General features: G+C 44.9%; 1 protein-coding gene and 1 long non-coding RNA gene across 18 annotated transcripts in view; one reads left to right on the top strand and one right to left on the bottom strand.

The window, feature by feature from the left end:
* Nucleotides 1–12,711, top strand: part of cacna1g (calcium voltage-gated channel subunit alpha1 G) — a 199,397-nt gene that overhangs the window by 78,960 nt on the left and 107,726 nt on the right. For 12 of the 16 annotated variants that reach the window (XM_090212287.1, XM_090212295.1, XM_090212293.1 and 9 more), the window contains exon 13: nucleotides 7,586–7,651. The exons of the other annotated variants lie outside the window; for them this stretch is intronic. In XM_090212287.1, coding sequence (XP_090068413.1) covers nucleotides 7,586–7,651 — 66 coding nt within the window. The remainder of the gene's footprint in view (nucleotides 1–7,585; nucleotides 7,652–12,711) is intronic. 16 annotated transcript variants of the gene reach the window in all.
* LOC149974398 (uncharacterized) overlaps nucleotides 1–12,711 on the bottom strand; it is a 270,502-nt gene that overhangs the window by 227,386 nt on the left and 30,405 nt on the right. The window contains exon 3 of one of the 2 annotated variants that reach the window (XR_016489340.1): nucleotides 1,214–1,351. The exons of the other annotated variant lie outside the window; for it this stretch is intronic. This is a non-coding gene — a long non-coding RNA (uncharacterized LOC149974398). Of the gene's footprint in view, nucleotides 1–1,213; nucleotides 1,352–12,711 lie in introns of those variants that run through there. 2 annotated transcript variants of the gene reach the window in all.

The raw sequence follows: 12,711 nt of genomic DNA, 5'->3' as shown, positions 1-12,711 counted from the left end.
CTCTCTCTCTCTTTCCCTCTCTCTCTCTCTCTCTCCGCATAGCCACGATTCTTCTCTGAAAGAGAGAGTGAGAGAGAGAGAGAGGAATATTGAGAGAGGGAAAGAGGGCGAGACATAGGACAACAGAGAGAGATAGAGAGACGGAGAAAGACAGAGAGTAAGGATGAATGTATGTTTTTGTTGAGAGTTAGATAGCATAGGTTTCATCTCTGCTATAAGAATGTATTCTGAGCAGCCCCGCTAGACATCGACTTTAACGGTTGTCTCGACAAGAACTAAATCATTCTTGTTTGGCCTCTGCTTTGTTTTAATTGAACATTCCGTCTGATTCTTTTGCTCATTCATCTCTCTCTGTCCCTCTCTCATTATCTCCATCTTTCTTTCTCGGGAATTGTGACAGCACCTGTGCTTTGATGTCTTGTGCTCTTTGAAAGAAGGTAGCACAGCGTAGAGGAGAAGAGGAGAGGGGAGGAGATAAGGACAGACAGGATAGACGAGCAGACAGACTCGTATTTAAAAAACAGATTAATTGGTCTGCTCTCTAGTTATTAGTCGTTACAACAGTCTGGTTTCTAGGTCTGTTATCTGGTCGTCATTGTGTCCAGAGTAGCACAGTTATTTATGTTCAACATCTACTTTATCAGGCATCATGCAGCTCAGTTAGGAATGCATCATTTAGGAAGATATTCTTCACAGCCAGAGAGAAGTGACTGTGGCTATGAAATTAACACAGCTCTTAGCTGAATCATACATGGAGTACAATAGGTAGCTGGAAAAGTGACCATGCCTTTTTATGCTATGCAAGTCTTGTTTTTAAACCCTTGTTTTAGTTTCACCCAATGTTTTCTGGTCTGATGGACCCACAACATGATTATTTTTAAAACAATACAGCCATAAAAACTTACGTAAAAATACTTAGATGTTGACTTATATCAATTACAAGCAATATAGGCAGCATACATAGTTCATATTTGCCATTTACCTCTGCTAGATCACATTTATCAATGAAAGCGCTATTTGTTTGTAAACAAAAATCAAAACAAAGGTGGAATAAATCATGTTTATCTTGAACAAATATAAATGAAACAAGGTTTTCATCTCTATTAATGGTTATTGATTTGAACTGAACAAACTTGAGGGACAAATTTTACATACAGTATTTTATGGAAATTATAAATGAGCCCCATTTAACACAAATTAAGGCCGGTCTACACACCACATGAGGGACAGAGTTTTACTGTGTTTGTTGCAAATGTATTTCTTGCACTTGATGCATGTGTCCTGTGTCTTCCTGTCCTTCTTGGGTCCACACACATCGTAGTGCTTCTTCTTGTTGCTAAAGGGCTGCAATCTAGAATGATAAAAACACTTAGTTCAGGAATTTTACTAACATCTCACTCACTCACATACAGTTGAAGTCAGAAGTTTACATACACTTAGGTTGGAGTCATTAAAACTTGTTTTTCAACCACTCCACACATTTCTTGTTAACAAACTATAGTTTTGGCAAATGGGTTAGGACATCTACTTTGTGCATGACACAAGTAATTTTTCCAACAATTGTTTACAGGCAGATTATTTCACTTATAATTCACTGTATCACAATTCCAGTGGGTCAGAAGTTTACATACACTAAGTTGACTGCTGTGCCTTTAAATAGCTTGTAAAATTACAGAAAATTATTTAGGAGCTTCTGATAGGCTAATTGACATAATTTGAGTCAATTGGAGGTGTACCTGTGATGTATTTCAAGGCCTACCTTCGAACTCAGTGCCTCTTTGCTTGACATCATGGGAAAATCAAAATAAATCAGCTAAGACCTCAGGAAAAAAATGGTAGACCTCCACAAGTCTGGTTCATTCTTGGGAGCAATTTCCAAATGCCTTTCATCTGTACAAAAAATAGTACGCAAGTATAAACACCATGGCACCACGCAGCCACCGCTCAGGAAGGAGACGCGTTCTGTCTCCTAGAGATGAACGTACTTTGGTGCAAATCAATCCCAGATCAACAGCAAAGGACTTTGTGAAGATGCTGGAGGAAACAGGTACAAAAGTATGTATATCCACAGTAAAACAAGTCCTATATCGACATAACCTGAAAGGCCGCTCAGCAAGGAAGAAGCCACTGCTCCAAAAGCGGCATAAAAAAGCCAGATTACGGTTTGCAACTGCCCATGGGGACAAATATCGTACTTTTTGGAGAAATGTCCTCTGGTCTGATGAAACAAAAATAGAACTGCTTGGCCCTAATGACCATCGTTATGTTTGGAGGAAAAAGGGGGAGGCTTGCAAGCCGAAGAACACCATCCCAACCGTAAAGCACGGGGGTGGCAGCATCATGTTGTGGGGGTGCTTTGCTGCAGGAGGGACTGGTGCACTTCACAAAATAGATGGCATCATGAGGTAGGAAAATTATGTGGATATATGGAAGCAACATCTCAAGACACCAGTCAGGAAGTTATATCTTGGGTCAAATGGGTCTTCCAAATGGACAATGACCCTAAGAATACTTCCAAAGTTGTGGCAAAATGGCTTAAGGGCAACAAAGTCAAGGTATTGGAGTGGCCATCACAAAGCCCTGACCTCAATCCTATAGAAAATTTGTGGGCAGAACTGAAAAAGCGTGTGCAAGCAAGGAGGCCCGACGTATTGTGGGAAGCTTGTGGAAGGCTACCCGAAATGTTTGACCCAAGTTATTAATCAATTTAATGGCAATGCTGCCAAATTCTAATTGAGTGTATGTAAACTTCTGACCCACTGGGAATGTGATGAAAGAAATAAACGCTGAAATAAATCATTCTCTCTATTATTATTCTGACATTTCACATTCTTAAAATAAAGTGGTGATCCTAACTGACCTAAGACAGGGAATTTTTACTACGATTAAATGTCAGGAATTGTGAAAAACTGAGTTTAAATGTATTTGGCTAAGGTGTATGTATGTTCCAACTTCATCTGTACATAGTTACAGCAGGCCAAGGTAGGAGAGTCGGACACACACATGCAACAACATCAATCACACTTACTTCCGGTATTGAGGTTTTGGTTCTGTGGGACAGGCGGATGGGGCACCAGCATCCTCATCCTGGACCCTCTTCACGATGGCTGAAGAAGCTGGGGTCCTTGGGATATGTTGCCTCCTCTGGATTTGAGGTCTAACCAATGCCTTGCCCAGCTCTTCGAGAAAGAATTGTCTCCTCTGGAGCTTCCCTCTGTTCCAATCTGGGTTCAACGCCATCCAGATGACAAAAATGTTGTATGCCGAGATGTCCAAGATGTTGAAGAATATCACAAGTGGCCAGTGTAGGGTTATCCTGTTGCTGCTGCTGCCAGTCACCGGCTTGTCTAAATTCTGTTTGATATTCTTGGCCGCAGCTTCTCCCACCTCTATGCAGAGTACTTATGAGTACCACATTTTTGCCTTTCTTTGGCACGTAGGACACTAGGGAAGTCTGGGCCGTGAACACAAACTGAGAGGAAATGATAGGCCTGTATTCAACAGCTGAGGTGGAAGCTCTGGCTTTTTTTTTTGTACTGTTCCTACCATCGTCCTGTCCCAGCTTTTGCAAAGTAAAAAAGTTATTGCATATGATGTTGTTGCCACGGAGTCCCCGTTTCACGTCCAGGACAACCCGCATCCCTTGGTTCTTCTCAGGGGCTCCTCCACCTGGCTTCCCCGTATACACTTGCAAGTTCCACGCATATAATGAAGCAGCCTCACAGGCAGCCCAGATCTTGTACCCATATTTTCCGGGTTTAGACGGTATGTACTGTCTGAAGGGGCAGCAGCCCCTAAATCCCATAAGTTGCTCATCAACAGTGATGTTTGGCCCAGGGTTGTAAAAGAGGGGAAGGCGATCCACCCACTTGTCCCACACTGACCTGATTGCAGCTAGCTTGTCCCTCTGCCGCCGAGCTGGTATGGTGTCTCGGTTATCGAAGCGGATAATCCTGGAAATAATGTGGAAGTTTTCCAAAGACATTGTTGTGCAGAAAAGTTCTCTGCCAGTTTCTGCATCCCACAGGGATTATGTGGAGTCCCCATTGGATCGGAAAACACCAGCAAGGATAAGAACCCCAAAGTGTGCATGTAAATGAGTTTGGTCCATCTCCTTCCATCTCTCTCCAAAAACACACCGTCCCTCCAAATTAATGCAGTTCAGAATGATTTTCTGGATGGTGTCTGGGATGAACTGTTCAAAAGAAGACTTTATGTCCTGCACATGAGTAACCGCCATCCGCGTCGGCCCTGGTTACATCCACATCACATTGGCAGCCATGCGGGGTGGCTCATTCCTTGGGCAAGAAAAAAATAAATGACATCCATATTTCTCCTTATGCAGGCTGCTGATGAGCTCCTCGTGCAGGCTGCTCAGTTGGTTGCTGACGGGCTGGTCCTGGGGCTGGCTGCTGACAGGCTGGTCCTGGGGCTGGCTGAGGGTAAATCTCATCCTCTTTTTCCAACTCACTGTCAGACTCCGATTCGACAGAGACATGATCCTCATATTCAGAAAGTCCTTAATCTTCCATAGTGGAAGACTCTCCTTCCCCACTAGCTTTTCTCTCTGCAACAATTATTTCAATTTTTGTTGAAAAAACCTAAGAAATACATTTTGAAACCTATCCAACCAAAAACACAGAGAACCAGAAAATCCTTGGCTTACGCCTTCACTATGGTGAAACACTAACACAATACAGAAATATACTACGGAAAAATAAGGAACAGCATGGCAGAAAACAGCTCATTGTGATTGAAGAATTCATAGAATCAAATCACTTCTGGGAAAATTGGAACAGACTACACAAACAACAACACGAAGAGTTACCTATCCAAAATGGAGATGTATGGATTAACCACTTCTCAAACCTTTTCTGACATATATTTTTAAAAAAACAAGAGCTTATAATATATTCAGATATTAAAGAGTACCGGAACCCGCTGGATTATCCAATTACCTTGTGTGAGCTACAGGACTAAATGCAAACCCTCCAACCAAAAAAGACCTGTGGTGTTGATGGTATACTAAACAAAATGATAAAGATATATATACCACACATGGGCTATTCTTAAACTCTTCAACATTATCCTCAGCTCTGGCATCTTCCTTAATATTTGGGACAAAGGCCTGATAATAACCGTAGAATATGTGTCAGCAGCAATCTCTGAAAAAAAATGCTCTGCATTATCATCAACAGCACTCCAACATTTCCTCAGTGAAAATAATGTCCTGAGCAAATGTCAAATTGGCTTCTTACCAAAATACCGTATGATATACCCTGCACACCCTTATTGATAAACAAACAGAACAACGCAAAAGCAAAGTCTTCTCATGCCTTTGACTCAATTTGGCATGAGGGTCTGCTATACCAATTGATGGAAAGTGGTGTTGGGGAAAAAAACATACAACATTATAAAATCCATGTACACAAACCACAAGTGTGTGGTAAAAATTGGCAATAAACACACAGATTTCTTTCCTCTGTGCCGTGGGGGTGAGACAGGGAGCCCCACCCTCTTCAGCAGCTTGAGCCCCACCCTCTTCAACATATATATCAATGCATTGGTGAGGGCACTAGAACAGTCTGTAGCACCCAGCCTCACCCTGCTGGACTCTGAAATCAAATGTCTACTGTTTCCAGATGATCTGGTGCTTCTGTCCACAAACCAAGGAGGGCCTACAACAGCACCTAGATCTGTCCCCAACCAATGAGGGCCTACAACAGCACCTAGATCTTCTGCACAGATTATGTCAGACTTGAGCCCTGACAGTAAATCTCACTAAAACGAAAATAATGATGTTCCAAAAAATATCCAGTTGCCAAGACAACAAATACAAATTCTATATAGACACTATTGCCCTAGAGCACACAAAGAATTACACCTACCTCGGCCTAAACATCAACACCACAGAAAACTTCCACAAGGCTGTGAACGATCTACGAGACAAGGCAAGAAGGGCCTTCTATGCCATCAAAAGGAACATAAAACTCAACATCCCAATTAGGATCTGGCAAAAAAATACTTCAATCAGTTATCGAACCCATAACCCTCTATGGTTGTGAGGTCTGGGGTCCACTCACCAACCAAGAATTCACAAAATGTGTCAAACACATAATTGAGACTGCATGCAGGATTCTGCAAAAATATCCTCAATGTACAACGCAGAACACCAAACAATGCATGCAGAGCAGAATTAGGCCGATACCCACTAATTATCAAAATCCAGAAAAGAGCTGTTCAATTCTACAACCACCTAAAAGGAAGCGATGCCCACACTTTCCACCAGAAAGCCCTCACCTACAGAGAGATTAACCTAGAAAAGACTCCCCTCAGCCAGCTGGTTCTGGGGCTTTGTTCACAAACAGACCCTACAGACCCTACAAAGTCCCAGGACAGAAACACATTTAGACCCAACCGAATGATGAGAAAACAAAAAGATAACTTTTTGACACTGGAAAGAATCAAGCAAAAAACGGAGCAAATTGGAATCTGGCCCTAAACAGAGACCTGGAACAGATCTAGGATGATATGTATTATCAGCTCACCAGTGTAGACTCCACATTACAACACTCACACACTAACACACACTGTCTCCCCAATCCCGAGGCCTAATGTCCAAAACTGTTAAGCCGCAGCATTAGCCTCGACTTCCCCACCTCTTCACTTCCTCTCCTTCTCTTCCTCTCCTCCTCTCCTTGTCTTCTTCTCCTCCTCAAATTCATTCACTCTGTTTTTTCTTACATCCTTTTCTGCAAACACAGAGTTTATTTTTAGTTGCCCGAACTTTGCAGTGCGTCAGGGTTGCTAGGTAACGATCGGGTGAATGACGTGAGTTGGGATGAGAGATGTTATGTTCTGGAGCCATGTCCTGGTACACACACACACATACACAGACACACATACATACACGCCTCGTCGCTCCCTGTCCCCACAAATGGCTGGACATGATGACATTGGGGGAGGGGGGGGGGGCTCTGTTACAGTGTGCTGTGCTGTGTACCCTCCACTTATGACTCATAAGTGACTGAATGACTTAATGTATAACTCATGGCTAAAATGCATATAATTGCACACAAGAACATATGCTATGGCATTGAGCTGAGCTCATTTTTCCTGTGTGCTATTGCTACTGCTAATGCTAACTGCATTCTGCTATGATTGGAGTTTGAGCGTCGCTACAGTGTATACTGATGGGATTTCTCTTCTCTACTGTGTCTGTGTCTCTCTAGCATGTGGCGGAATATATACATTATATATCTCTACCTGATCAACCTAATTCTCTTTCTGCTTTGTTTGCTGCTGCGATGCCTCTCCTTTCTTATCTTCCTACCTTTCTCTTGCTCTTTTATTCTCTCTTTCTCTCTCTCTCTCTCTCTCTCTCTCTCTCTCTATCCCTCTGCTTCCCTCTCTTCCTGCGGTAAAACATCACACACTTCCACTTTAGGAAGTGCCTACGACAGAGGACTTGCATGTCCAGTTGAGCGTTATTCAACTGCCTATAGGGTCAGGGGTATGTACTGTACTGCAATGTGCTCCCACCTCCTCCCCCTCTCTCACCTCCCTCTCTCTCTCTCCCACTCAGGCTCCCCCTGTCTCTCTACCCTCCACCACCCCTCTGCACGATGCCACGGCTGTTGAGACTAACCAGGTTGACAGTGTGTGTGTTCAGTGTGTGTGTGTGTTCAGTCGGTGTGTGTGTTCACCGTCTTAACTGTAGTATCAGGCGGTTGTTTGGTAGTTGGTTGTTTTTCTGTTGGAAAGCAGAGTCCTCTCAGACATCTCTCTCTCTCCTCAGGTCCACTGGTTCCTTCCTTTAGCCTCGGGGTGCAAACAAACAAGCCCACTAGAAACCTGCCAAGAGTAGCCAGGCTAAAGCTACAGCGCTGCAGTAGAAACGTCCCTAAAGAGCGCTCCGGGTTAAGCCTCTCTGTTTTAATCTGGCTAGAGGAGAGAGGATGTGGGTTAAGACTGAGGAGAAGCTTCAGTTCAGTCAGTTAGAACCAACGGGAAAATATTTTACGGAGGCTAACAAAGAGGATATAGCTAACCCTGGGAGTGGGAGTTTGAGGAGAGTCTGCTCTGTTTGGTCTGTAGTAGTTGACCCTGTAGCCAACCTGTCACTGTGTGGACGTGCCTCCCTGTCCTGTGTACTTCCTGTAGTTGTATCTGTTTGTGTGTATTGGAGGTGGTTCGGTGAACATGACGCCTTTGTGTTAGCACCCAGAGCTAAAGCTTAGGCCTTATGCACTGGGCTAACACAGTCTTCAGTCGTGCAGGCAGCCAATCGAAACCTGGTTGTCACATCTGCACCTGTGGCCAGGAGAAGCAGCTGTGTCTGGAAACACTACTAGAGACGACTGGAGGCCTTGTCAAGTGAAGTTCCATCAACACTCCCACATACACACTTCCCCCTCCAAAAGCGCACTCACACATTTCTCCATTCACACCTTTATAGTGGCTTAATTGAGATTCTCTTTTGAGAACCTGTCTATTATTTTCTATCAGGTCCTATTATCAGCAGGCCTGCTCTAGCCTATCCCTCCCTCCCTCCCTCCCTCCCTCCCTCCCTCCCTCCCTCTCCCTAGCGTCTGCCTAAATTGGCCTGCCCATTTGTAAACAAGCCATTTCATACCCGTCTTCTATTTCTGTGCTGCTGAACTACTCCCCATGGAATACTGTTCCCGCTCCTTGTTCCTTCTTCTGACTTTGTTGTTTTCAAATCAAATGCCTCCCTTGGCGCAGCGATTGATAAGGAGTGGAAGAGCACTGCTATCCCTAGTTGCCTACAGTTGCCTACAGTATGTTAAATGTGTTGTTCAAATAATCAAGATGGATGATCAAATCAACCGAAGGGCCACAACTTAGCTCGGTCACTTCAATACATCTATTATTCATGCATTTATTTGTTCATCCATTCATTTGTCGATCAGTGCATTCTGTTCCGGACTTGTGCTCATCCGTAAAAGTCCAGAGTTTCAACGTGTCCAGCTGGTGGTTTTAAAGGCTGTGAACAGCAGAATGATTATCAGCAACAGAATGACTATTAGCCAATAAATATGGCTACTCCTGTGAGAGACAGATCAATAGCAGAGCAGAGCTTAATCTGATTCAAACGGTCATATTTAACACTTGGGCCTGGGCTGCAAACACTCAGAGTATCAGACTCACTGCCAACTCAGAACGATACAGAGGCAGCAACCAGCTCTTAAACAATAAGGCCTGAGACCCATTAGTGACCAGTCATCTGAAATGAGGCTCAACTCTCACTCTGCCCCAGGTAAATTGGCTTGTTAGCTTACGGACAGGCAGCTTAGGGTTGAACCTTACACTGCATCTCAAATGGTCATCTAACGGTTAAACACTATGTGTCAGACAGTCACCTTACGGTTCAACCTCGTTCCTCTGCCCCAGAAAGGAGATATGGGAGTCAGGTTGGTCCCTTGGTCACGGACATGGTACCGAGCAAGGCCCCAGCTATGGTCCTGTCTACACCCACGTATTCAGCCCTGTCTAGGGTCCCTTCCATACAGGCCCTACTGGGCTGTCCCTCTCTCTACAGTGGTCTCAGGGGTCCAGGAGACTCAGATGGTCCCCTGGCCTAGTGCTGGGCCCGCTGTGAGTACCACACACACAATGATTATCTCATACACAAATATGCAGAGTACCACACACACCCAGGCACTGCGTGCCTAACTCCGTCACGCAAGAGAAAAGAAGCTATAACTGCCCTTCCTCCCCATCCCTCACTCCATCAAGGATGAGGGGTGGGGGGTGACTGGGTACCCACAATGCTTTGTGTGCCCACCATGACTTGAAAGAAGTTTACTACCAGCCCAAACCACCAAGTAGCCCTTCCCCCTACCCCTCTCCACCCTTCCCTTCCTCTCTGGTCTACTCAATTGCAAATGGGGATGGGAAGTGTGGAGTCTGGATATCCACAATGCCCTGTGCTGAGGCTCTGCTGAGCTTGTCCAATCACAGCTGTTTGATGTTTGTTGTTCACTGAGGCAGTTTTTTTAATTGAACCTTTATTTAACTGGGCAAGTCGGTTAAGACCAATTGATAGAATCTGTGTTAACTTCTGAGCTGCTATGCTTGTTGTATTTGAGCCCTCGTTCACTGTTTCCCTGTTGTGGCTTTTAGCTGTGTGTGCCGTGGATTTATTCTGTGATTACTTTATGGTGTGTTATTAGTAGATGATGCAATGCTCCCATTGGTTTCTACTGTACATAACCTATTCTCTTATTCACCTGTTACTCAGATCCTGCTGAAGACCTTCCTCAGAGGAATGAACAGTTAAACAACAAGCATTGACCCGCTCATTTAAAACCAATGGGAGACATTGCAGCTAGATCCTCTATCTATCCTTTGTCTGAATGGTCAGCACTGTTTTCACCCTGTTATTATAAGTCCTATCCTCTCTCTGAGTCAGAGGTTTAGGGGTTTAGCTGCAAAATCCCCAGGCAGATGAGTATGGAAATCACAAGTAGAGAAATGATTAGTTTTGCGGCCATTGCATCCTCAAGTGTAGGCCTAAGGCTGATTGGCTGGCTAGTTTATTACCGACTCTCTCTCCTAGACGGTCTGGAAATCAGGTCTGACAGGTACACACACACGCACACACACACACACACATGCAAGGTTGACACACACATGCGTGCATCCGCACGCACACACATGCACATGCACAGATGCAAGCATACACACACACAGACGCACGCACACACACATGCATACACACACACACCCACACACACACACACACACACACACACACACACACACACACACACACACACACACACACACACACACACACACACACACACACACACACACACAGAGATGAAGAAAGTGATTTGTTAGCTTTGATTAGCGAAATGGAGATTTGGGTTCTTTAGGCACTTCCATTCTCAGTTTATTCACTCACTGTGCATATCTTAATAACAACTGTAATGAATGTACCTGCTTTCGACTGGATACTGGTCATAGAGATATAGAGATGGAGAGAGACATAAAAAGGAGAGAGAAAAGAGAAAGGTGGAGAGGGAGAGAAATACAACAAAATGCATAACATTTATAGAATATTGCCGGTCGGGACCGTGCAATAGAGAGAGAGAGAAAGACAACAAAATGCATAACATTTATAGAATTTTGCCGGTCGGGACCGTGCAATAGAGAGAGAGAGAAAGACAACAAAATGCATAACATTTATAGAATATTGCCGGTCGGGACCGTGCAATAGAGAGAGAGAGAAAGACAACAAAATGCATAACATTTATAGAATTTTGCCGGTCGGGACCGTGCAATAGAGAGAGAGAGAAAGACAAAGGACGAAGATGGAACAAAACAGGGAACAAACAGTTCTGCCGCTCTGACAAACTCTCACTGGGTGGATGATATGTATTTTGTATTAGACCACACTGAAGAGGGTGTGTGTGTGTGTGTGTGTGTGTGTGTGTGTGTGTGTGTGTGTGTGTGTGTGTGTGTGTGTGTGTGTGTGCGCCTGCCTGTGTGTGTGTGTGCGCCTGCCTGTGTATGTGTGTGCGCCTGCCTGTGTGTGTGTGCGTGCGCCTGTGTGTGTGTGTGTATCAGACCACACTGAAGCCCTGTGGAATGCATGTGTTTACGGGGCCTAGATGGGCATGGGGAGAACCAGACATACCCATCCTTGACTGGTATAAATAGCACTGTTTATCTTCACAGAGTGATCACCCTCTCCGTGTACAGTCTCTGTACCACTCCACTTCTTTTTGGTCTATCAGGCGAAACAGTCTGAAACAGACAATATGTCACTATAATACACTAATATTATGGCATCATCTGTAATGCTGCTGGTGCCCTAGATACCAGATATGAGTTGTGAGATATACAATTTGGAGATGCAATTTGCAAAAATACAATTTGATCCAAGGGGCGGTCCTTGTGATGTTGTCTGAGTGTGTGTGTGTCGGTGTATGTGCTTAGACCTAGGTAAGAGGAACACCAACATGAGAGTGTTGTTCATTGACTACAGCTCAGTGTTAACCCTCATAGAGCCCTCCAAACTCATCACTCCATTTGCAACTGGATCCTGGACTGCCCCCAGGGGGTGAGGGTAGGCAACAACACATCCGCCACGCTGTCCCTCAACACGGGGGCCCCTCAATGGTGCGTGCTTAGTCCCCTCCTGTACGCCCCTGTTCACCTACGACTGCGTGGCCACGCATGACTCCAACACCATCATTAAGTTAGCTGACGACACACCGGTGGGAGGCCTGATCACCGACAACGATGAGACAGTCAATAGGGAGAAGGTCAGAGACCTGGCAGTGTGGTGCCAGGACAACAACCTCTCCCTCAACGTCAGCGAGACAAAAGAGCTGATAGTGGACGACAGGAAACGGAGGGCCAAGGCACGCCCCCATCCACACCGACGGGGCTGTAGTGGAGCCGGTCGACAGCTTCAAGGTCCTGGTGTCCACACCACCAAGGATCTATCATGGTACACACACACCAACACAGTCGTGAAGAAGGCACGAAGGCGCCTCTTCCCCCTCAGGAGGCTAAACAGATTTGTCATGGGCCCTCAGATCCTCAAAAAGGTATACAGCTGCACCATTGAGAGCATCTTGATTGGCTGCATCACTACTTTGCATCCATTGGCAAAGCGCTACAGTGAGTATTGCGTACAGCCCAGTACATCACTGGAGCTGAGGTCCCTGTCAT

The sequence above is a fragment of the Oncorhynchus mykiss genome, chromosome 20, assembly GCF_057628025.1.
Source record: "Oncorhynchus mykiss isolate SJ-2025 chromosome 20, ASM5762802v1, whole genome shotgun sequence".
Lineage (NCBI taxonomy): Eukaryota > Metazoa > Chordata > Actinopteri > Salmoniformes > Salmonidae > Oncorhynchus > Oncorhynchus mykiss.
Note: the sequence above shows the minus strand (reverse complement) of the source record. Positions and strands in the feature narration are given on the sequence as shown.